Below are 24,419 nucleotides of genomic sequence, written 5' to 3'. Positions count from 1 at the left end.
TTGGAATTTGTGTTTTCAATTTTGCTGAAGACCAGCTCAGTGTGAAGGGTGCGCATCCAAAAAATCTTTACAGGTGCTGGATCAGAAATGCCAAAGTTAGATGAAAGATCAGAACAAGATCCTGACTTCTGCTTCTAGTTTTTTCCCAAGTTTGTTTGAGGTTCCTACCGATCGTGTAACATCTTGCATCAGATCAAGGACACAACATGTGCATGACATAGCCTTTATTAAAACATTACATCAATTCATAACTCATTTAAATACTATTGTGAGAGCTAGTTCTCTCTTTTATACTACATAATAGTGTATATTAGTACTCTATATGCTTTTACTTTATTTTGATTTCCCTTTTATAATGCAGTATGAGCCTTAGGAGTACATACTGTATGCATACATTGTTGCAACATCAACATTAATGTACGGTCTATGCTCTGCACAAAACTTTTGGGTAATAGGTAATTGTATAAGCATTTATGAGCCTGTGCTAAAAAAATAACCACATGAAGAACCACATCAAGGAAAAAGAAAGATGGCACAAGGCAGCGCAAAATCCACAATGAATGAGCTATTGAAAGCAAAGTGCAATGGTTGGAGTATTAAAACTGATGGAATAGCATCAAACTGGTTAATAAATCTGATTAAAAAGTGCCCTTAAAATTTGGGGCTTACGGAGTACTCACTCAGAAAATACTTTTTTGTTCATGTTTGCAATCAGTCATCTTTTTTAAACACAATACCACAGCAGTCAGTGCCTTGGCATAGTAAGCAGCATATTATTCCATCTTTGTCCAAACACAACTTTATAAAAATAGAAAAAAACTAGAGTGAGAACAATATATTTGCCAGCAGTTCGCTACAGTATATGTAGTAATCATTTTGAAAAAGTTGATTTCAGAAATTAAAGATTATAGGTTATATATTTCACAAAGTGGCACTAACAGAGTTCAGAAATGCACAACTGGCCCACCAGAGTCCCTGCTCTTTTTACCAACTTAAAGCCCGTCTGGTCACATCTGGTTGGTCACACTGCACAGCACTATGGACTGACTGAGAGACGGCTGGCTGCTACTGACTGTGTTTGACTTGGTCATGGTGGTGAGTGCATTGGAAGGGAGTGGGCCAACCCCTCCTGACACCTGGCTCCCCCAAGGCCTGCACTCTGGTCTGGCCCTCTGGCTCTGGGGGCTGAGGCTGGTGCTTCCAACGGCAGGCCTCTTCCCCTCATATGTCCCCCTAACCAATCCATTCAGCAGGGCGGAGGCAGAGGTCTGGTCCAGGTGCTCAGCTGAGACCAGAGGCTGCCGGTCCTCCTCCTCAGAGATGGCAAACACTGGCACGCTGATGTGATCGCCCTCGCCTGGGAACTCACGCCTCTTTCCGGTCTGGCCACTCTCAATCTGACACTGGGTGGAGGAAGAGGAGCCAGAGCTGTGTTCTGATGGGGAGCCCTGGGCATGAGGAACCCCGGAGACCTTCGTTGGGTCTGCCGTCCCGGAAAGCAGGCCAAAGCAAGGCCCTGTGAAGCGCGAGCGCCGCAGGTTGCTGGTGGAGTTGAGACGCCGTTGCCTCTGGGCGGGCTGTGTAAGGGGGTAGGAGGCATTGCTGATGGATGAGTCAGAGATGGTGCTGTTATCTGCCTTGGCCTCCAGGTGAACATCAGAGAAGACCTTCCTGCTGTCGTCCCCTCTGCAGTCAGCTACCAAACTGGATGGAGCCTGGAATGATATGAGTGTTTGCAGACCCTCTATACTTTTTCAGACATTTAGACTTGTCACAGAAGGAAAAGCATAGGTGTAATTAATAACACTGAAGATGGCTCCATTCCATCCAAGTGTCCCAGTAAGCCACACTTTTTAACACCTAAATAGAATGCAACCATTTTAACCATGTTAAAAATTATATATATATATATATATATTTCATGCTGGGGTGCACGGTGGCAGAGCGGCTACAGCTCCTGCCTCCCAATAAGGAGATCGTGGGTTCGTGGGTTCGATTCCCGGACCGACCAACATCACACAATCTCTCTGGGTGGAGTCTGCATGTCCTCCCGTGTTACCGTGGGTTCTCTCCGGGTTCTCCGGCTTCCTCCCACCGTCCAAAGACATGCATGTGTAGGTTAATTGATAACTCTAAATTGCCCGTATTGAATGAATGTGTGAGTGAATGGTTGTCTGTCCTTGTCTGTGTCTGTGTTCGCCCTGCGACGAGTTGGCCACTGTCCAGGGTGTGCCCTGCCTAAGGCCCGAAGTCACTGGGATAGGCTCCAGTCACCCGCGACCCCCTAACGGGGACCAAGCGGTAGAAAATGGATGGATGGATGGATATTTCATGCTATGACAAGTAAACAATGTCTGCAGTGAAAAAGGCCTGTATGACAGAAGTACCAGTGCTATTCAAATTATCTGAATAAACAAACTATCCCCAACACAACCACAAAATACTATTGCTTGAATATAAGAAGAGGAGACAAGTTTAAATGATAAAAAAAATATATAGCTAAGATGCTTGTGATTTAGGAAACAGACTTCCTACTATTACGGTCATTTCAAGTCTTAAAATCTTGTTTTCCTTAAATCAATGGAACAAATAAGAGGATAGAATAATCTGTCAGTTCAAATGGAATTTCAACAGTTTCAAGAAATTTCTTAAAATTTACCCAAATTACCAAAAAAACATATTTTCCTACTTACTCTTGGTGGTATATAGACATGCGGATAGCTTAAATTTTATTTATCCAGGTTTTGAGATCTCCATATCTGAGATTTCTGCATCCACCTCAGTAATATGTGGAAAAATCAACATCAACATGTCTTTTCAGAGACAATGTCCTGGTAAAATCAAAACTATCTGTGTGGTTAAGTGCCACAGGAAGTCAGTGTTTTTTGTACTTTTGGTGAAATGACCCTTTAAGTCAAGTAAGAACACCTTATCAAGGCAATTGTAAAGACATGGTTATTTATATTGGAAACAAATGAAAGTAACCCAACTGACTGCGACACACTCTTGCACGACCATTCCTCATCAACCTCACATGCCATAAATGGTCCTGGGTGTGAAAACATCAAAGGTTCTAGTACTGACGCTGTCCACCAGCTTGGTGAAGGGACTGGTGGAGTTCCAGCTGCACCACTTCTTATGCAGCTGCGGCAGTGGAGAGAGGAAGTCCTGGAAGGTGCGTACGCTCCACGCTCTCGGTCTGGCACAGCCGCCGCTGCCGTCCTTGGCGGACCTGGCACCAGTAGGTGAGGTGGTGGAGTCTGGTGAGGGCCAGTCACCTGCAGGGCTGGGACCAGTGTCACTGTGCCGCAGAAACCTCTCCCGCTGCTAAGAGACACAGAAAAAATGTATAAATTAAAATGAGTAGTCTGGGCCTGTCTGCAGTGGGCACCAACAGAGAGACTTTTAAGTGACATAGCATGTCCACCGGCAGCCACATTGGGAGACTTTAGCTGTCTCAGGAGATTATATTAAGAGCTGCCTTAAAAATTTGATTTTTGTCTCTGATGTTTATGATCCCCAACTGCAATGCAAGGAAGTGCTGAAAAAAACCCATCTGTAACAAACAAATCTTCCCTAGAAGAACAAAGGTTAAAAGACAAGAGTGGCCTAGAGAGGATAAACTAACTAATTAGGAATGAATACGACCACCAACATAAATAGCTCACATATCAGAGGTGACATTATGCTCAAGCACTCAACTGCAGCTACAATGGTCAATGACCTGCACTGAGCAGCAGGCTTGTTACTGAATCACGCACACATCTTTGGTATTGAGCATCAATGGAAAGACTGGACTCACATAGTAACAATAGCACTGCTTTATCTCATTGTAAATGTTAATGTAAAGACAATCACTGGAGCTGTGTGAAGTCCCAGTGTGAAGGATTAAATAACTACAGGCCAGTTGCCCTGAAGTTCTTTGAAAAACTGGTGTTTACATCCTGCAACACCTTGTTTTTAGCTGTATATGTCTATTTCTGTGTATGTACACTCAGAGAAACGAAAAAACAGAGTCAAATTCCTTGTATGGGTACACATACATGACCAATAAAGATGATTTTGATTTTGAAAACAGGTGGGTAATACTATCAAGCAATAAGGAGAAGGTATCAGATCTATTATTTCATTGGTGAAGTCAGACACCAGAAATGACAGAAATTACCAAATTTACCAAATAATTACATCTCAAACAGTAAGAAAAGTATTCTTCTATTCTTCTTAAAGTATTCTAATCCAATACATGTCTTTTTGTCAAATTCAGCAAATATCTCCTCATGGCCCGCTAGCTGTGCATTCTGTGTGTGAGCTGAAAAAAATATCCTGTGTTTGTACACAGCCCAGGCTCTGTAAATGGAAAACAAAGTGGCTCGGACCGAGCCACACAACACTCTTCCAGCCATGATTTGTGTGTCAGGTTACGTTAAATGACTTGCCCACGGACGTTCAGCTTACTTTCTAGTTTGCCAAGATATGCTGTTGTTGTGTTGTTAGCTATAGTAGCAGGAGAGTTGTGAGTATCGCTGTCTGGAGCTGGTGTGCTGGCTCTGGGAAACATCTCGTCCTCTCTGGCTGGCAGCAGCAACTGTAGCGACAGTTTGCTAACCCACAACCTTGCTAACATTAGTTACATTATTTGCTGTGTCGTTGTTCACTGTATATCATGATATTTGTCATGGTATTGGATTTCTCCAGAAACGCATACCCCACCTTTAAATTAAATTGCTGTCAACCAGAATCAGCACTCAAACAGTAGCATGCAACAACATAGTACTTAGGATAGGGATATTAGGAACTGACTGATGCCAGTCTGCTGATTGCACCTGCTACATTTCCTCCTCACAGCTGAATTTCTCCCTGCAGATTGTGTTGTGTACTACATTAATGGATTAACAAGACGGAACTGTGCTGATTAGCTTGGCCTGCTCAGTCACACAGCCAGCCAGCTAAGCGTGTGTGGCTCACGTACCAATCTCAATCGTTATTTATTAAACTATATTAAAGCTGTCAAGAGAACAGCAGTGGCTTTGGAATGATTTCAGTCACATTTGTGGTGTTGTGTCTGCACAACTCTTACCATCTGAACTGTACATTAACTGTACATTAAGGTCCAAACAAATGACTATTTGAGAGGACACTTTACAGTATTGAGACTTGTATGGGTCATATTTGCTTGAGCAACCAGGAGAGGCTAATTGTGATTGACAGGTTAAATGTGCAAAGGCCACGTTATATTTCCTGATCGGTCAGCTGCTGTTGATCAGGGGAGGGAGAAGGTTTTCAGGGGTTGCAACCATCAGACAGAACGAGTCCAGATAATCCTTTACACAGAGTCACTAGCAACTAGCTTTGTCTAGACAAGAATTAGCTAGGGGTTTAAAAAAAAAAGTTCTTTTCGTCACTAAAGCCTCACGAACACAATGGCAACTTTCAGATTTGACACACGAGATGAGAAATCAGTCACCCAACACATTCACTTATAAACCGTGGTTCCAAGGGTGGGGTCTGAGACCCTGGAGAAGTTTGACATACTCCCCCAAAAAAATCAGAAACAGTTGAATTCAGTCTCTTTAATTTCGTACAGCGAGGCATGTACAAGACCACTTTGATCCAGAATTCTCTGCCTTGATCTCATCACCCTGCCTACAGCAAAAATGGTTTTAAGGTCTTCGCGTTGCTTTATTGTAACTAAATTGAAGCTCTTCTTAGAAGGGGTCCTTTGCAACAAAATGTTATCAAATGGGGGTTCATGGCTTTATGCACGTCTACATATTTGGTGGTGTGTGTGGCATGAAAATACCTCACTAACCTGGAAGTTCACCTGGCAACGACATTGAGAAGATGAATTGGACATTTTCCAGTGACCTTTGCCACTGTTAGCCCAAGCAACATTTCTCAAACATTATTTACATGGACGTCTGCATCGAGGACACACACAGTCAGACCACACACTGTGTGCCAAAGCGTGCATGACACACACTGACACACAAACACACACACAATTGGAGCTGGGAATCTGGCTCTGTAGATAATACTCCATTAGCCTAGGCTGCAGAAAAGCTTGCCAGTCCTTCAAAAAGCTGCCAAAGCTGGTTTATGCCAACTCTTATTCCAAGAGAATACAAAAGAGAGCAGAGAAAAAAAAGCTTGGTCGAACCGTTGCTTCTTCCTCAACGTTCCTCCCATCTTTTAATTATCCTCATTTACCATTTATGTCCTCATAGTTTTCATAGTTTTAGACTGTATGACCATGTATACGCCAATAAAATGGTGTCAGTCATATTAGGAACCCTGGGTCAATTCAAAGCAATGAATGCCCTGTCACCTCTGATGATCATTGGTTCAGGGATCATTTCCCTAAAGCGAGCAGATCGCCCACTGAAAGTTTGGCCTTGAGATTAAATAGACAATTTCACTGTTCACTGTATAACATCAAGGCCACTTTTTTCCTGCACTTGCCTGGAGAATTGAGGAAACAAGACTACACCCATGTTAGCGGCTCTGTGTAGCTATAGGCACAGCGGTGCTTTGAGCTAAATGCTTATGTCAGCATGCTAACATGCTCACAATAACATTGCTAACATTCTGATGTTTAGCAGGTATAATGTTCACCATCTTAGTTCAGCGTGTTAGCATGCTAACATTTGCTAATTAGCACTAAACACAAAGTACAGCTGAGGCTGATGGGAATGTCACTAGTTTTGCAGGTATTTGTTCATAAACGTAAGTCAAACGGAAATTCTGACCTGATGACGGTGCAATATGGAGAGTGAAGGGATCACCAGATTTCATCCTGAGGGCGCAAGAATGTCTGTACCAAATTTCATGGCAATCCATCCACTAGTTGTTAAGACATTTCACTTAAAACCACAAATGTCAATCTCATGGTAGCGCTAGATGAAAAGTCAGGGGATCACCAAAGACAATAGGCTTCATCCTCTGGGGATCATAAATGTCTGCACTAAATTTCATGGAAAATCCATTCAATAGTTGTTGAGATATTTCAGTCTGGACCAAAGTGGTGGACCGACCGACCGACTGACATTGCCATCCATAGAGCCACGCTGCTACTATGTAGATTTCTAGGGCTTCTGAATGTTTAGCTTTGGAGCAAGTAATATCCTTGTCCTGGAAGGTGACAACATAGACAAATGTATTGGCATGAAACTGGGCCTTACTGTGTGAGGTGCGAAGGGTAGCCTGCTTGGGCTAGGTGCTGAAGATACAATGAAGACCTCATCAGCACCAAGGTCGAGTTCAGTCAGACCGCTGCAGCAGAGGTCCACCTCTGCATTCTGGGAAATGTCACCGCCAGCACTGACTATAGAAACACAGAAATAAAATATACACAAAATATATTGAGAACATTGATGACAAGCCCATTTTTAATAGTTTTATTGAACTGTAATAGTGCTTGTATATATGATTTGGAGCGCAGAGCAGTTTCAGAGAGAAACTGGCAAAGCAGTAGTTGGGCAGTTTGGGTCTAATGGCTGTAATTATGTGTAAATTCAAACTTTGTACATTATAACAGTTTTCACCATTGACATTTATTTTATGCCAATGCTCTACATTGATTTCCTGCTGCCTACTTCTTTAAGTAAGGACTGTTTGCCACTCAGAAAAGCAACAGAGCTTATGATGTTGTACTGCAATTTAAATGGTTCAATGAAACAACATGCAGAGTAGGCTAATCTCAACTCCTTCACTGTTTATAAGCTGTGTGTTTTGGTGTAAACTCCTTACACCGTGACTGGCGCACACAGAGAAGGGGACTGTACTCCCCTGGTGTTCAAGCTACTCCCAGGCTGCTTTGTGGGTTAAATGCCACAACCCACAAATCTCTCAGCCTGGGTTCAGTCCCACTGAGAGAGAGAGAGAGAGAAGCCTTTGGATTGTTCCAGGATCAAGCCTGTGTGCTGCTCCAAAACTAATGCAATTTTCCTTTCCATTGAAAACTGTACAGACCCAGAGTCCACAGAGGGTTCCTCAGACACAGTTTGTTTTTGTAATTTGAAGTAATATCTTATGACATATTTATAACACAATAGTGATTCAACCTATAACCGGTTCATGAAAGCTTGTAACACTCAGTGTTGGGTAAATCTTTCCTAGGAAAACTCCTGGAAGGCAAGAAATATTTCCTGTTTTCCAGAAACAACAGTGGCAATTTGCTTAGAATAAACAGAAGAACTGGGTGGTTAGCATGAGCAGAGATAACCACCACAGATGAACATACAAAGAAGGAGCACCACCTAGAGATATTCATGAGCAGACAATCCAATCCCACACTTTTTGATTGACAAGTCATCTCCTGAAAAACATCAACTGACAGCAATTGAGGCACATTCCTCAAACCCCAGGCCCTCACTTTTAAATGACTGCACTAAAACATTAACGATTATTGCTTTGCAAGGAAATGAATTAATGGCAGATTTATATTCCTGAAGGTGTTATTATCATTCCTAAAATTATTCTAGTCAAAAGTATAAACACGTTGTGTAAATACAACTCAAAATGAATGACATCCACAATAATGTGCAATTGTGGGCTTTGGGCTTGCTGTAATACAATATATCTTAGAACTCTGCAAGAGGAACTGAGACCTACCAAAATATAGATTAAACATGTTCAGCAGTACAGTACCTTTAATTGTTTTTTGTATTGAGGAGCCAACATCAGCAATCCAATATATCAGTCTATCCATTGTGTGCATGCATTCAGGTGTGTGTGTCTTCCCAACCTGTGTGTGGCAGGCTGTCGTTGTTGTTGTCCTGCTCTGTGGTTGCCTCCAGGTTGGTCTGATTCTCAGCCATCAGTTGCAGCTCGCTGACCTCAGCCCTGGTGTTCTGGACTCCCTCTGGCACCTACAACAAAAGCACACAGCACATTTCCATTCAGTTTTTATCCACAGTGTATCATCATGATACAAGCAGTGCAAACATGTTCAGTACAAGTGTTCCCAGAGAGAATCAAGCCCCAAAGCCAGCCGTAGCATTGTCTTGCAATGCACCGAGCCACAGAACAGCGGCAGTCAACACAAATCCACGTATACATAGTGTATACAAAGAATACTATCTAAAAGTAACAGTGATATCTTTTTGTTTTTTTAAAGAATCAAAATTCGATGCAGCAGAACCAGAGAGGTTGTATTTTTGATTCAATTCATAAAACCTACATTACCCACAATGCAACTTGACCTCCAACAGTTCAGGTCAGAGATTCAGGAGTGTTATGCTAGTAGTAGCTAATGTAGCCTTGAGCTGCTAGCCTCAAGCAGAGATGAGGAATGGGCTACAGAGGTCTAAGCTAAATTCTTTCCAACTCCACACCCCCAGATTTTGTTTCATTTTCAAACTTGTAGTCTTTAGCCCCAACCAACGCCAACTCATGTGACATCACTTGAGGCAATTCAGACAAAAGCAGATTTCAGGCATCTTTCTCTGGAGCCTTTATACAACTTTTTTCCACATATGCAGTAGTCCTCACCAATACCTGTAAATAGACGTGGATGTGTAAAATTGGTGGAGTTCCCCTTTAAATAAAATGTATTTTTGTTGAAAAAAAAAATAGCTATAAAAGTACTGTGATGCAAGATGTGATTGTTACTAAGACACAACTGACATGGATAATGGAAGCTAACAGATTTTAATATTATTGATATACAGCCTTTAGGGTGTCACAGACCTTGCGTCAGCTGCAAAACTTTCCCTCCTCATTCTGAGAGCGTCATAGAAATTGATGTGAATAATAGCAAGCAACAATTTCAGCAGTTTACAACTCATTATTTCATGATGCAAATCACTAGAACACATTTTAAAATCCCCCCTGCTTCTTCATCAGGTTGATCAACTTTTGTTTCAAAACTATATGACCCAATGTGAACCAGAGGTGGTAGCGCTCTGTGGGGAGTGGAGGGGCAGTGCTGCAGTCAACAGTGTTGACTGTGATCCCAGATAAAGCTCTCTTGTCAGAGGAATGTCTAACTGACAAATAAGACAATAGAGAGAAGAAGACAGGTAGGGAAGGAGAGAGAGTGACATGTAGAAAGGGGAGGAATTGGAAAGAAAGAGTATACAGTAGTGTCTGTACCTCAGAGTTGCTGGATGCACAGGAGCTGGCTCTTTTTGGACACAGTTTGGATCTGGAAAACATACAATACCACAGCAATTCAGTTTATAATTACAGACATATCCAAAAACCAGCTTTTATGAATGACCCCTATTTTTTCCACTCTTAGCAGAGTTTTCCCAAGAATAAAAATCCCTCTGGTGTTCACAATTTGACCAGAAAAATGGACACTTTACCCATACAACTGTACTGAAATGGGAGCTTTTTGACATAGTAACCACCTCACTCAATATATAATAGCTCCAACATACCCGTGGTTATTTCCCCCTCAATAGTTGCTCTATTGCGGTGTTGGATGACGGAGCAGGATCCACCATGATCGTGCATTCACACATGCCACAACTCTAGCGGTTCACATAGTGGTTGTTACTGAGATGTTATTGCTATGCATTGCTTTTTTCCTGTAGGGATGCACCGCTGTCACTTTTTCACTGCAGATAGCCATGTCCAGTATTTGTTTCCACAGACAAACTGGTGACTATTAATATTAGATTCTTTTACAACTGAGAAAATTACTAATACCACTTTTCTGTCCTGTTCTTGAGTCTTAAGCATGAAGAAATACTTGAGCAAGTACCCTCTTCTTAAAAATTACTCTTACAGCTGAATGAGTTCATTACCAGCCACCGGTCAACCGAGGGCAACCCCTGCTGTGACTCTCATCCCCCTTTGGTGTTTTTTTTGACCAGAGGGGACTTTGGGAGTTAATCTTACTGCTGCTTTAAACTTGTAAGATCTCGCCTAGCTCGCCAGGCTAGTTGTTTTCCAATGATTTCTGTGAACTCATTTAAATTAATAGGGAACAACTGAATGAGAAAAATAAAACAGCTACTGAGGGTGCTCATGAGCTTGACATTTCATGGTAATGCATTTCCTGGCTTCTGAATGACTCGTGTTGTTGTTCTTGCTAATTACACTTTCATTTTATTAAACACGTGTTTCCAATTTCCCTGCCATTAATAGTGAGAACCTGTGGAGTTATTGTGCCTAACGGATGAGTTGGAGACACTGAGCTGCATTTGAAATTAACACAAATCATATTAAAAACAGGGGTGACACAAATCTAAACCTTCCTGGATTTTGAATCTATCTGGACCAGTAGGGTAAAACAGTCACCTTGTCAGAACAGATAGTATTACAAACTTAACCCCACAGCTTGTGTTCATTGTCCCCTGGGATGGACAAGAGGGAACAGCTTGTAAATTACACCTTTTGATTGTCTAACAATGCTATTGGTACCAAACTCATATTGAGTTTTAATTCTCCTTGTTGTCCCTTTTCCCCATATTTCTCCGCCCATTCACTTTCATGTAGCCTCTGTGTTTTTGTGTGCTGGAATTGATGCCAGGTGCTGTACCTTGAATGCCCCGTCGTCTATGGTGAGAATGCTCCACATCAAGGAAGCCGCACATTTGCAGCCAAACCCAACTAATCTCTAAGGGTCACCACATCAGGGACTGAGGCTTCCAGCTGAGTCAACATAAAGTGTTGACTGTGTATGTGCGAGTGTGTGCATCTGTGAGAGTGTGTGCATTTACTGTCACACCAGCCCATTTTCATTCATGGGAGAAATCAAAGATAAGACTTGTGAATTTTCTCAGGAGGATATTTACTGAGGACTGAGTTAAATGGGGTTTATGTTTCAAAAACAAAGCAAAAAACAAGAATCTGAAAGTTTTATCTGAGAAAATATATATTTTTTAAAGAAACTAAGAGTCTACAGCCACACTAGTGGCTCTGTGAAGCGGTACAGCTGTGCTTTGCGCTATATGGTAATGTCAGCATGGCAACATGCTAACAATGACAATGCTAACATGCTGATGTTTAGCAGTATGTTAGCTATGCTTACCATGTTCCCCATCTTAGTTTAGCATGTTAGCATGCTAACATTTGCTAATAAGCGCTAAACACAAAGTACAGCTGAGGCTGATGGGTATGTTATTAGTTTTGCAGGGTTATGGCCATCAGACAAATAAAAAATTGATAGGAATAGATTAAAATGGATGGGATCACCAAATAGTCATTAGGATACATCCTCTGGGGAACATGTCTCCACAAAATGTTGTGCCAATTTATCAAGTAGATGCTGAGATATTTCACTGGATAATGGAAAAATTTGACCAAGAAAGATCAGGGGATAACCAACCTCACTGGGATCCATCCTCTGCGAATATCTATACCATATTTCATGGCAATCCATCTAATAGTTAAAAAAATAAATTGCAATCCATCGAGTATTTGTTGAGATATTTTGTGGTGGTGGACTGAACGACCATTGTTTAATACAATTTTGCATTGTATAAAACATTAAACAAACTTTGCCTTCTGGTTTTAATAAAAAAACTACCTGGTAAAGGTGCAATATGTATTAGTTTTTCTACTGCTTAGTAAAAATGATCATAATTTATCTCCGGGGCGTTTATATTCATGACTCAAAAGCTTCACCTGGTGGCTGATTTCTGGCCTTTATGACTACTTTTCAGCTTGTACTCTGTTCTGGAAAAAAACAGACACATGTCTTGAGCTTATCTCTCTCTCTCTATTATGAAAATTAGTGTTTAGTGTAGAAACAAAAAAAGACAAATGCCTACCCCATCTTAACAAAGCCCAAGTCTTAGCCTAAGCAACTCAAAAATCCCAAACTATTAATTAATTTCATAATGTCTTGAAAATGATAAAAAATAGATTGTCAACTAATCATTTCAGCACTAAATGTGACTATGCTTTATGACAACTACTAGCCCAGGTAGCAACCATAATTTAATCCAGAAGTTTCCCCCTTGTTGTTCCAATTTATTAGTGACAGAAGTCAATCTGGTGGTCGCAACACTTATTGCCCCTAATCTAGTTTGTCTTTATTATTTTTATATTTTCTTTGCTTTTCTAAATAAAGTTACTCTACTTCTGTTACCTGAAAACGATGCAGAGGGCACTTGTAAGTATCATAGCGAAGAAGGCAGCTCCACTCACAGCAGCCAGCAAAGAGTCAACCTTGCTGGCTGTGGGAGCGGAAGCACGGCGGTCCACCCCTGGCTCGGTCAGGTTGTGGTAGTGGAAGAGAAGAGCAAAGCCGCGGCCCCAGTGGGTGGTGGTGATGAGCTCCATGATGACCTCCACCATCTCCTGGCTGGAGCCAAAAACCAGCTGGCTGCTGGGAGGCCGGTTGGACCCACAGAACCTGGAGGAGAAGGTGATGAGGTCTGAGATGTAGAGGACATCGTGTGGGCAGGCATCAAGCACTGAGTGCTGGGTTTCGGGGCTCACAGCTGGAGTGTCAGTGGAGTGTGGCGAGGCAAGGGTGGTCTCCTCCACAACTGTGCTTGGGTTAGAACTGGGGTTGAGGTCTCCCCTGAGGTGAGACGAAGAGGCAGAGTTGACAGCCTTTTCTCCTGGAGGCACAGCAACAGGTAGGAGGAGAAGAGAGGGAGGAGGTGGCGAAGGTAGGCCAGAGGAATCATCTGCAGATCTTTTGGCAGAATTGGAGACTTTGGCAATCTCCATCTTTGTGGACTGTTCCTGGACCACTACTTGCTTGACCTCACCGTCTTGGGATGACTGCTGAGTCTTTGTGACATCCCCTATTCTCTGAAGCATAGGATCTTTAGCTGCTGATGAAGTTTCATCTGCCGCTAAGCTGCCAGGAGTGAAAGTCACCTCTTCGTCTGCCTCTTCCTCTTCAAAATTAGAGATGGCAGAGTACTGTGCCGTGGAATCATGGCTTTCAAACACGTCAAAGTCAAATATCTCCAGAATAAGCTGGTAATCAACAGGCACAAAGAACTGCCAAACACAGTGTGTCCCAGAGGAGTAGTTGTAGGGGAAGCCAGGGGACAGAATGAGGCCTTGGACGTCCACCACATCCACCTTGGCACCACAGTCAAAGTATACCTGCAATATGAATCACATTAAATTAGTCATGTCATAATTTAAAACCTGCTTTTAAGGCACTATAACCAAAGAATCTCACATTTTAAGGTTTATTTTAGGTACTTACTGATGCCCCTTCTCAGAGTCACAATTAACGTGACTCATACAACTCTACAGGTAGCAAAACAAGTTAGGGCTTTTGATTCCCACTGGTACCAGCCATGCAAGCATTATTGTTATTCTTTGGCATTATGTTTAAAAGGTGTTGACCAGTATTATATTATACTCTGCTTAAATTCTGAGATGAGTCATGAATTCAGATGATGGCCACTAAGTGATTAAGTTCTCTATGTACCAAAGGCACCAACAACCAAGGTACCTATCAACAAATAATACACTTGACTTGTGGTCTGATTGCACACTAACATAAACCAGCTTGAAACTGAACTTGAATTCAACCCTGCTGTTCTGCCTTTATATCAAAGCCTGTGTTTTGCCTGTATTGCCTGCTTGGGTAACCCTGGGGAGGGTATTTCTTCAAACATGCTGTATGTAATTCTTCCCAGGTGTGTGGGAATGTAAGGGGGACCTGGGGCCTAAGCAGAGGCAGATGTGTGGCTGGGTCAGGGAGCTGAGGACCAGACCTTTGTAGGGGGCCTGTGTGTTTATGAGCTTTCCTGTTGGCCTCAGTTCTGGACAGTGGGAATGACCCAGACTGGCAGACCCCCATGCCAGACAGGTAACAAACCAACACCTGCGGGCGACACTTGGGCTCTGGACTGGGCTGAAAGCATAAGAGATCACTTTGAGAATGCAGTTTAGATGGGATGGGGGAAAGAGGGCAACGGGGGCACAAGAAAAGCTAAAGTCTATGGAGCCAGACAGGCACTTTGATTGCTCCATTGACCATTTATCCACATCCGAATACATTTATCAAAGGCATTCTTCAGTCAGTATATTGTAAGAAGCAAAATCTACATGCAATTTTCAATCATGACTGGAAGAGAGGACCGCTCGCTCGGCCCTCTGGTCATCAGGATCAAACCAAAAGCCCTCTCCATAGTTGATACAGCTGACAGCCTCACAGCCAGGCCACAGGATATTACAGACACATGGGAGGTCAGAGAAGGCAAGGAGGGCAGCATGACCTATGTAACTAAAATAATATGCGTGTGTATGTGTGTTCTGTTGGCTGTTAGAAGACGTTTTGCATTCTGAGTGATTTTGCATTTGTGATTTCGTGATCTCACAGGTGTCTGCTTTCTGCCAGAATGATATAATATTTGCCCGAGTCAAAACCAGCATTTACATCTGACATTTTCACAAACTGACAACTTTCACCACACCACTCTACTCTTCATCTATGCTGGAAATGTACGTCAAGTCCGCTGCTCAGGGCATGCTGGTGGTTGGCACAGTCTGTGGAAATACTGCATTAAAATGTTGGTTATGTCCCGGGCAAACATTTCATTTTTCCAAGCAGACAGCAATCTGTTGGATTGCGAGAATAGGTACAACAAAATGCTTGAAAACAACATTTTAATCTTCCCACAAAGGTTTGCGTGAAGTCACAGATGGGGCTACGTTTCAGTGAACAATAACACAAGCCTAAACCATGACGTGGCATAAGACATGTATGTGAAAATATGTAGCTGACCAAAAATGCTTGTATGTGAAACAAATGAACCAGCTTACTTTACTACAGTACAAGCCATAGTTTCCTAATTACATTTACAAACAGTAGTATCTTCCCATGTTAAAGACATTGAACTGTGGCATGTGAGTGACATTACATTTAATGAAATGTTTGCTCGCTCTTCTTAATATTTAAAAAAAACTGCAAAATTTCAATAATTATTTTTCAAGTTACCACAATTCTGATGTAAATTTTCCTATATGGTAGTTGTATTTTGCTGACTGACATTTGGAAGCAATTACATTAGCACACGACATGTTACACTTGCACTGCCTACACACTTACTAGAAATTATGTGCTACAGCAAAGAATTACACTGATAACATTTGAACGGGCCAAATGCCATTCCTGCTGAGGTTAGAGAGAGTAAGCCGATTTGGGGTCCACAGTGTTTGCAGCGGGGTTGCGCAATGAGAGGAACCACTTCACAATATGGGGGCATAACAGGGGGAAGCGAAGGACAGCGTGCCACCTTTTAGGGCAAAAATGCTGTTTGTTCATTTATCCTTGCCATACTGCTGCTTGCTGGCCTTTCCTCATCCTCCCTTAAAGACCTGTTTCACTCTGATTTTCACCTAAATACCTAAAATAAGTCAATCAATTAAACTTTAAAAAGGTAAAAAAAAAAAAAAAAAAAAAGATGTTGCAACTAATGCCCATTTATAAATGAATAGTCTCTTGTATGATGTGAAATCCTGCATCTGATGAAAGAGAACTGTGTCATGGACAGAGACTGTGTCATCTCTCCCACCAGGACGAGGCGGCCGGGAGGTCCCCAGCGCCCTGGGACGTGCACGCTAGACTACACATGAAAGGGCCCCAAAGTGCCACAGTGTCGAATGGAAATGGGACATTCTTATAATGCCAAACATCTCAGTTCTGTTACATCACAGGCCGTTCCACTGGCAGGCCGCTAATTATTCAAGGATGCCTTTTCTCATGGGGAAACAATAGGCCGCAGTGCTGTTTTGGTGAGCCACTCCACAAACTGGGAGGTGGATAATATTTTAATGAAGTGATGCTAATAAGAACAAGGCAAGCTGAAAGTTTACATAAGAGCCGGCTGGTCATTGCGCCCCAGTTGTGCCACTGACAGGGGCTTCCCTGGACAGAAGTAGATCAACTAAGTACATAATTGTCTGAAATGACTTGTTCAGTGAACATCAGACCAGCTGCTGTCATTACTGAGAGGCCCCTCACAAAGAGTATTGTTCTATTGGTTTCACTTTGCGTCAGAACATCTTTAAAAAAAGGGGAGTGGTGTTTCAATCACATTCCATGATGGGGTTCATAAGTCTGATTACCACAGAGGCAACTTAAAATCCACTGACTGATGTGGGGCTGATTTGTTTGTATAGTACAATTATATATATACACTATTTTATACACTATTTTATTAGAATATTATTTTTAATTTCATTTAAATATTATTTATTGTTAAAAATATTATTAAAAACAATTTTAATCACAATATTTTTTTCTATGAGAGGTTGCATTCTATGTAAATGGGGGGATGTGGTCAGAAAAAAAGATGAGAATAAACACGTATATGTGATCATCATTTCTGGAGCAAAAAAAACAAAAACAAAAAAATATTAACCCAGCTTGTATCTGTAATAAAAGCAATTCATTGTAGTAGTATAAAGGTGAACAAGCCAAAAAACACTCTACTTGTCAGTACACCTTTATTTTACAAAACAGAAGTCTGCAGTCTAACCTAACTGTTGGCTTTAACATTTTTTTTAAACCACCCAGGCTGACAAGACCGCTGTGAAAACTCTGCAACACGAGCTGGCTTCTGCTGAAGTACTGTTAACACACACACACACACACACACACACACAAACACACACACACACACACACACACACACACACACACACACACACTCTGCCTCTCATGCACAAACAGCCCCGGACTAGCTCATAAACAGGCTGGCGGGCCCCTCAAAAGGGGGCAGGAATCCTCACCAGCCCTGTTTACTGGAGGAGAAAAGTGACACTGCTTCACAGGCTAACGCTTGAACAGTCCACTCAGGATGCTTTACAGTCTCACTCAGCTTCCTCAGGTCTGGACCAATATCACCATAGTACAGCTTTGTGGACCAATAGTTTAGCTTGCACTGAATTAATTTTCCATTTTCCTCAATTTAATCAAGTAGTTTGACAGGGTTTGAGATCTGACTGATACAGACATGAGAAACAAATATTAAGAAAAATATAGTCGAGAATGTAATGCAGCTACATATTCACTGTCAGTCAGTTACGTAATTCAACAGACAAAAAGAGACTACTAAAATGGAAAATGTAAGAATGTATGCTGTAAAATCAATGATGGGGATGAGACCAATCTTACCACAAATCAAAATCAAAGCTGGAGCTATTTGAGTTTAACAAGATTATGTGCCACTAATTTAATTTAATTTAAGCACTTCTCAAAGTGCAAGAAATGAACAGTAATTTCCCTGAGTTGCACTGGTGCAGAAACATACAGACTTCTCATACAGTAATGCAGTATATACCGAATCAAGAGGAAAGTGCTTGCGCTGTTCCTCTTTTCAAAAAACATGAGTTTCCCATATCATACCAATCATAAATAGAGAAATGCGGCTAAAAAGAAGTTAGAATGGGATTTTTATGGTTTTAGATGACTGAGTCAACAGCTGCAACTCAATATCAGTAAGGTGCCCTATTTGTGTTTTAATTATTTGTACAGCTCCCTCCAAATACACAGATAGAAAAGAAGCTCCTTGAGGTCATTCTCCACAGCTGTGAAAAGCGCTGATACTCGAGCCCAGGATTTATCGCAGATCTCCCCTGTGATGTCAATGCCTCTACTGTTGGGCTCATGTCAGTGGCTCTAGTTCAAGCCAGGGTGAGTTTACAAACAACTGGTGTGGCGGCCTGATTAAGCCCAGGCATTTCTAGGGTCGCCCTCGTTGGCTACTGTAGCGCTGGCTCAGCACATTTTCACCACTGTGTGCATCATGAGTGACTTATGAAAGGCCTCTTTGAGCCCATGCATGTTTGATCAACATTTTATTTAAAGAGCCATCCTGGGACATTGACTGTAGACTACATGGAAAAGTGGAACGCTGGAAAATTATTACGGCTGTGGTCCTCGAACTCGCACAGATTTGTGTCTGGGTGAGCGAGAGGGCAGGCAGATGCAGGCTCTCTCTTCCACGTTTGTGGTGTAAAACCTATTAACATATTTCCTCTAAAAGAGCTGCTGCTGCTGCTATGGTAGCTGTTAAACCTGTGGAGCCCTGTGGTGATTCATGACCTTATCTCCACGGTGGTTTCAACCAGTTTGGAGAAATCATTTCCAGATTTTGGAATGTGATCCAGTGAATGCATCCATGATAATTAGTCTTTCGGCAGCACCTCAGTGAGAAGCCCAATCGCGTAGGCTGGGCTACACTGTACTGACACCGTTAAACTGCAATCAATCAGAGTCTAAATTGATACAACAACATTTCCAAGTGCAACCACAGCATCACAACTGCCAGACAAGCTAATTTTTTGGAATATCATCTCTGGCAACACTGATAACCCCTGAACTACAGTATGTTTTCTGACGATTGTCGTCAACGCCATTAAAGCCCCCTGCTATAGTAGACCCTGAACTGCTCTCTGCTCCAAAATGTAGTGATTTAGCTCTATTCTTCAGAGAAGATACTATAAATCAACATTACATTTGATTTATATCATCTAAATTCTTCAATTCAATTTAAATGTTAAATTGATCTTATTGTGTCTACTGAGCCTATTTCACCTTAGCTGTTTTGATGCACTGACTTAGCCCAAGTGTGTGCCTCTCATGTATTAGCATTACATTCGAGTCACAAAGCCAAACATCCGATTTTCCAAAAATAAATACCGGACGATATTTAAAAAACCCAGAAGGTTGTTAAAAAGACTTACTGCTGTTCTGAAGGTTTTCGAGAATCCGCAGACTCTTCTAACCATCTGGATGAAAAAAGCATTCAAGATTTTTAACCTTGAGTTGCGACTATTTGTTATCCAGGAAGTCGGAAATGACATATTTCCTTGCTCTTTTTTTAACAACACAAGAAAAATATGAATGTGTTGTTTAGTTTGGATACAGAAGGTAATAGAAAGTAACATAAATATGGACAAGCATATTGTCATCTTTGTTTGGGCTACAAACAGAGTCACTACTTGGAAACGGGCAAAGAAACCTTTTCTTATTGTGCAGAATATGGAATCTTTTTTTATCCAGACGGTTAGAAGAGTGTTTAAGGACTCTGGAAATACCTTCTGAAGTTTTGTTAAACAGCTTTCTGGGTTTTTCAAAGATGCCTGGTATTTATCTTTCTGAAAATTGGATGCTTATCTCTTTGACTCGAATGTCATGGTAATACATGAGAGGCACAAACTGGGGCTAGCACTGACTATGACCTTGAAAAAAGGATCTGCCTCCGCTGCAGTTTAGATCTTACCTGACAAACTGTGACTATTTTGTGTCCACAAGCAATTAATTGATTTTGTACTCCCAACAACTCCAGCAGAGTGAGTTTCTTCTCTAGCTGAGAGCTTCTCATCAATTTCAGGAGTTACATTCTCCCAGTTAAACTTTTATTTATATCTTATCAATAATTTAAGCTGATCAGCTTTATAGTTTTAAATCAGTAAATTCTTCTAAATTTAGAAGGCTACAGCTGTTATTCCTATATGTCAGACACATATTTAATCAACATTTAGGTAAATAAAAGTATGGGATCGGACACGGTATTGGCAGATATCCAGTATTAAAGGACTCAGATCAGAATTGGGGCTAAAAAACTTGATCAGGACATCCCTTGTGCAATACTCTCACACCCTCTAAAGAGGAAAGTAAAACAATGCAGTTTATTCCAAATGCAGCTACTAGAGCTTTTATTTTGAAAGCTAAAAAGTCTTTATCAGCCATTAGTGTGGTTTGGCTTTTCTCATGTCAGGAGGCCACCTGAAAACTTCATCCAGTATAAGCAACAGCACCATCTTATAGCTTTGATGCTACCGTAGACAGTATTGAAAATTAAATGTATTTTCTATTGAACAACCTACTGCATCTGCAACACAAACACTCCCTCTCTGTGTCTAAATCTCAGCTCATCACTCCATCTCTGGCCCATCCCATCTGCTCTAAAGTCCCACTGCAGTTCACTCACACACGGTGACATGTTTATCTGTTGACAGACTGTGTGTATCTGTTGTCAGATAATTCATGGGAGGAATAAGTGAGTTCACTGGGGTCAGACAAATCAATTCAATTAGAGATGAATGTCCCCTCTTTCCACCCCAAATAAAACCTTCCGAAAAACAGAGCGGAGCAACAAAACAAAGATCAAATTCACTCTCCCTCATCCACAGCACTGAATTCTGGACTGACAGACTTGGATGCCTCCCATTTTAGGGGGATAGAATAAATTCCAAGCTTGTTTATGCTGTTCCAAAAATCAACTTACTACAAAAGGAAGCAGAGGACAAAGACATAATTTACAGTGTTAATTGCAAAGATAGTGAGCACCCTATGCACACAGGAACTAAAGCTGGAGATGCTGACAATTCAAATTTATGTCCTAAAGGAGATCTGTGTCGAGGGTAATCCTTTTAAGTTATGACACCAGCCACTGCCCCACATGGAGACATCACTTTGCATTACATAAATCTAAAACAGAAGACTATCGGCTCAGAAGATGTGAGTGAGAAGTGGGTGATGCAGTTTACAGTTTGGATGCTTCGCTTTAATGACTGTACTACAACATTTGGCAGGAAAGTACATAAAATATGAAGTGTACAACCCTGTCATTTTGAGAAAGTTGCTGCTTATTTCCAAGACCACAGGAATAACATATAGCATCTATTCAGCCTGAGAAGCATTCACCTTTTAGGTTGCCTTCCACAACAATATATGTGTGGCAAACAAAGTCGATTAGAAAGATCCTACCCCTGCTAGGGGTAGACATGACATGGTGGCGACAAATCACATATTCATAAAGACATGCCCTGGTTATTGTTATAAGTGTTTTCTGTTCTGAGCAATGAGACATCACTGTTCCATTCTTCAGGAGCAAGTCCGGAGGCTCAACCCTGCCGCAGTCTATATAAATATGACCATTCCAGATGGCTGACAATGTACATCAACAAGTCCTGTCATCCCTTAGTCACATTTGTAGTTATTCTTCTGGTGCAGGTATCCATATGAACCCAATTATAGAGTGACACTTCAGGTTATGGCATCAAAACTTTTAAACCTCAACCAATCAACTCTAAAGCGCCCATACACAGCTAAGCCTCACTAACCTGGCAGGAGCTTTGACTCTACCACAGGAGAAGCTTAAACATGTCAGACATGAATCACAGATTGATTGAATGAAAAACATGCCAGGGAAGAAACCCCTGACTGTTTGTGTTCCTGTTTTATCAGAGACAAACTTTTGATCATGAACTCCTGACATGTCAGAGGCGAAGCTTGGGAATTCGCCTCCGTGGGTATGAAAAGTACAACATAAGGTTTACATGCTCTCAATGTGGTTCTCATTTCAGCAGTTTGGACTCTGCATGCCATTCTCTAACTCTGTGAAGTGCAGTAACATCAAAACATGCCCGTGCCATCAAAACATCCATAATGTGTCACGACGTTTGGATATTTTAAAATATAGCCAAAAACTTTCAGAACTTTGCGTGAAAGGCAAAGGTGGACAAGAGTAAATCAACATGATGTAAGGTGATTAAAAATGGCCATGGCTAACGTTACAGGTTTTTTTTTTCTAGATTTCAGTGTTTTTGTCAAACAACCACATGGAATATATTTTTCTAAAATAAATAACGACACTGTACTTGAACTTCCCCCTTAGAAATGCAAACCGCACTTTAAAAAAGAAAACTTTCAGTTAATTTAATGTTACAGTACTTTATATGAGGCGGATGTGTTGGCTAAATGTTATGGACAGACACTTTTTTTATGCAATGTATTTTGTTTCATACGTAACTTTCAGAAGCAGTGTAAATCGTAAACACTAAGTTACGTCCCATTCTGTTATCAAACAGAACGTATGCAAAACTCAACTGTGAAAATTGTAAATTTAAAAGTGCATCGCTAACTGCCAAACGTTTCTATACTGTAATACATGAGCTTAGACGTTTTTCGAAGCAGAGTGGTCTTCTGATACAGTCGGCATAAATGTTAACAAAAACATTTACAGTTTTAAAATGTCAACTTTTTAAAATTCGTTCATAAGTACCGCTTCTTGCTACCGCCTACAACGGTATACTGTATTTTGGTAGTACAAAATTGTTGACAGAACAGACGAACAAGAAGTAAATTTAAAATCTTGTTGACGCATGTGGTCCTTTGTGCATCAGATGTTTGCCGAAATGAATAGTTGCACCTAACTTTTCTTAAATTAACTTGCTTCAAGTCCCTTGGGGTCAGAATGTTTGCCGAGAAGCAAACAATTGCTAAATTTCAAGATTTACGAACGTAGTTCGTTGCTTGATTCTCTCTATACAAGTGAGCACGGCACTATAGGGCTAGAGGTAAAGCTTGTGAATTATTGTCAGTATATTGTCAACAAATATCAACTTACTTTCTGTGCAACGCATCCCATCACGAAGAGTAGATAAGTTGTCATAAAAACATGCGCCCCAAGCGACGTAACACAACTCATTTTCCTCTAATTGTTCCTTTTTAATACGACGCACAGTGAACCGTATCCCGCTCCTCTGCTTCCCTCTCATTCACCTGAAGTGTCGGGAGCGCGCTTCCATAGTTCATGGGCGAACTCGAACACAGTACCAGACCCCTAGCTAAAAACTCTCATATTCTTGACTATATAGTAACTTAATCAATATTTATATTAGATTTATTTTTAAAATCTCATTTAAAAAACGTAATAATGTTATTGTAGATTGTATGACTGTAGCTCTAGCCAGTCCAGTTTATGATTACCATAAACTTAGATCATAAGCCCTAGCTATTATATTTATATAGCTTAATATTCCTTCCTTCTTCCGAAAAGTTATATAAATGTTAGGGTTTTTTGGCCACGCATTCAGCAGTCTATGACAGCTATTTGTGTCTTTGTGCTTCCTACTGAAACATCCCTATTTGATTGATGAGGTTTTTTTTAAATAACCAAGTATAAATGTACACATTGTTTGTGGTTGATTCCAAAATCCTATATCAACCTTAGAGTATGAGCTACTTCATTTTGGTGGGTTCTTCTAAAATCAGAACAAACTCTTACATTTCATTTAGTAAATGCACTAAGCTTAGAAGAATTAGCAACACAGATAGGCATAAAGTGACTAAGACAGAGACGTGTATGAGAGGTTTATGGTGAGGGCCGATCCAGACAGCTGGGTGAAAAAGCAATCAGTCACAGAGTGTCTTCAGACCAAACACAGGTAGGCCAGCATAGTTTTTTCAGATCTGCTATTACAAAATTCGTTAGAGAGCTACCCTGTTTGCTATGTCTTTAAGAGAGCACCAAATGTCAGGGACTCAATTGCTAGATCTGAATTTCCCACACCTACACAAAATACCGTTGTCAGTGACATTAAAGAAGGTGGTTGGTTGATGCACACAGTTTAATTTTACCCCTAAGCGCCACTCCTTCAACCACCCACACTCAGGATCTTGGATAGGCATCCAAGCTATTATCTCATGCACCACTAAAATGTGACTTGACCTTCTGACAAGCCTGTGTGGGCAA

At 41.2% G+C, this 24,419-nt stretch overlaps 1 protein-coding gene across 1 annotated transcript; it reads right to left on the bottom strand.

Moving 5' to 3' along the window:
- Window positions 1–209: 209 nt before the first annotated feature.
- si:dkey-112e17.1 lies at window positions 210–23,500 on the bottom strand. Its single transcript, XM_044196295.1, has 7 exons — window positions 23,292–23,500; window positions 13,043–14,019; window positions 10,093–10,144; window positions 8,744–8,867; window positions 7,179–7,321; window positions 3,085–3,327; window positions 210–1,715 (listed from the first exon to the last, which is right to left on the bottom strand). The coding sequence occupies exons 1-7, from the start codon at window positions 23,370–23,372 to the stop codon at window positions 1,008–1,010; spliced, it is 2,328 nt and encodes a 775-aa protein (XP_044052230.1). The 5' UTR covers window positions 23,373–23,500; the 3' UTR covers window positions 210–1,007.
- Window positions 23,501–24,419: the final 919 nt, after the last annotated feature.

This window comes from Siniperca chuatsi, linkage group LG5 (assembly GCF_020085105.1).
Source record: "Siniperca chuatsi isolate FFG_IHB_CAS linkage group LG5, ASM2008510v1, whole genome shotgun sequence".
NCBI classification, from domain to species: Eukaryota; Metazoa; Chordata; class Actinopteri; order Centrarchiformes; family Sinipercidae; genus Siniperca; species Siniperca chuatsi.
Note: the sequence above shows the minus strand (reverse complement) of the source record. Positions and strands in the feature narration are given on the sequence as shown.

Excerpts from the sequence above, each read along its gene's own strand:
- si:dkey-112e17.1 (XM_044196295.1), bottom strand. The coding sequence starts at position 23,372 with ATGAGTTGTGTTACGTCGCTTGGGGCGCATGTTTTTATGACAACTTAT. Across the intron at positions 14,020-23,291 it reads TGGGATGCGTTGCACAGAAA|GTATACTTTGACTGTGGTGC; the intron begins GTAAGTTGATAT and ends TTCATATTGCAG. Across the intron at positions 3,328-7,178 it reads TACCCTTCGCACCTCACACA|CAGCGGGAGAGGTTTCTGCG; the intron begins GTAAGGCCCAGT and ends TGTGTCTCTTAG.